At 58.6% G+C, this 1,568-nt stretch overlaps 1 gene segment (V, D, J or C); it reads right to left on the reverse strand.

Annotated features, from left to right (window-relative positions):
• Positions 1-1,184: 1,184 nt before the first annotated feature.
• LOC108510188 lies at positions 1,185-1,568 on the reverse strand (the record flags this gene model as incomplete). The annotated part of the segment is given in 1 exon segment: positions 1,185-1,568. A coding segment is annotated over 1 exon segment (384 nt), but the record flags the coding sequence as incomplete, so codon positions are not given.

Raw genomic sequence — 1,568 nt, forward strand, 5'->3', positions numbered from 1 at the left:
ACCCACCCAGTGATGTCATTGACCCACCCAATGATGTCATTGACCCACCCAATGATGTCATTGACCCACCCAATGATGTCATTGACCCACCAGTGACGTCATTGACCCACCCAGTGACGTCATTGACCCACCCAATGATGTCATTGACCCACCCAATGATGTCATTGACCCACCCAGTGACGTCATTGACCCACCCAATGATGTCATTGACCCACCCAATGATGTCATTGACCCAGTGATGTCATTGACCCACCCAGTGACGTCATTGACCCACCCAGTGATGTCATTGACCCGCCCAATGATGTCATTGACCCAACCACCCACATCACTGACCCCCTGCAAGAGTTCCACCAACCCACTCAACGGTGTCGTTGACCCACCCAACCATGACATTCAACCCACTCAATGGTGCCGTTGACCCGCCCAACTGCGACACCAAACCCACCCAACCCTGACACTAAACCTACCCAATGATGTCGTCGACCCGCCCAACCGCGACACCCAAACCCACTCAACAGTGTCATTGACCCACCCAACCGTGACACCCAAAGCACTCAACTGTTCCATTGACCCACCCAACGGCGTCATCGACCCACCCAATGATGTCATCGACCCGCCCAACCGTGACACCAACCCCGCTCAACGCTCTCGTCGACCCGCCCAACCGTGACACCCAAACCCACTCAACGCTCTCATCGACCCGCCCAACCGTGACACCCAACCCACTCAACAGTGTCATTGACCCACCCAACGATGTCCTTGACCCACCCAATGATGTCATCGACCCGCCCAACCGCGACACCACCCCCGCTCAACGCTCTCATCGACCCGCCCAACCGTGACACCCAACGCACTCAACTGTTCCATTGGCCCACCCAACGGTGTCCTTGACCCACCCAATGATGTCATTGACCCACCCAATGATGTCATTGACCCACCCAACCATGACACCAAACCCGCTCAACGCTCTCATTGACCCACCGAACCGTGACACCCAAACCCACTCAACGGTGTCATTGACCCACCCAACCGTGACACCCAACCCACTCAACAGTGTCATTGACCCACCCAATGATGTCATTGACCCACCCAACCATGACACCAACCCCGCTCAACGCTCTCATCGACCCGCCCAACCGTGACACCCAATGCACTCAACTGTTCCTTTGACCCGCCCAACTGTGTCATCGACCCACCCAACCGCGACACCCAACGCACTCAACTGTTCCACCCACCCACTCAACGAGGGTGGTTTTTGCCCGCCCTCCCCCGTCCCCGGCGCCGCCGTGAGCAGCTTTGGCACAGAAATAGGTGGCGGAATCCTCCTCCCTGAGGTTGTTCATCTGCAGCGTCACCGAGCTCTGCCCGTCGTCCCTGGCGATGGTGAACCGGCCCTGCACCGACGGCGCGTACCAGGTGTAACCACCATCATTCCTGATCCCAGCAACGTATTCCAGCCCCTTCCCGGGGCTCTGCCGCCCCCAGGACATGGCGTAGCTGCTGAAGGTGAAGCCGGAGCCGCGGCAGAGGAGCCGCAGGGACTCCCCCGGGGCCTTGAGGTCGCCCCC

Source organism: Lepidothrix coronata, unplaced genomic scaffold (genome assembly GCF_001604755.1).
Source record: "Lepidothrix coronata isolate B3197 unplaced genomic scaffold, Lepidothrix_coronata-1.0 Scaffold526, whole genome shotgun sequence".
Lineage (NCBI taxonomy): Eukaryota > Metazoa > Chordata > Aves > Passeriformes > Pipridae > Lepidothrix > Lepidothrix coronata.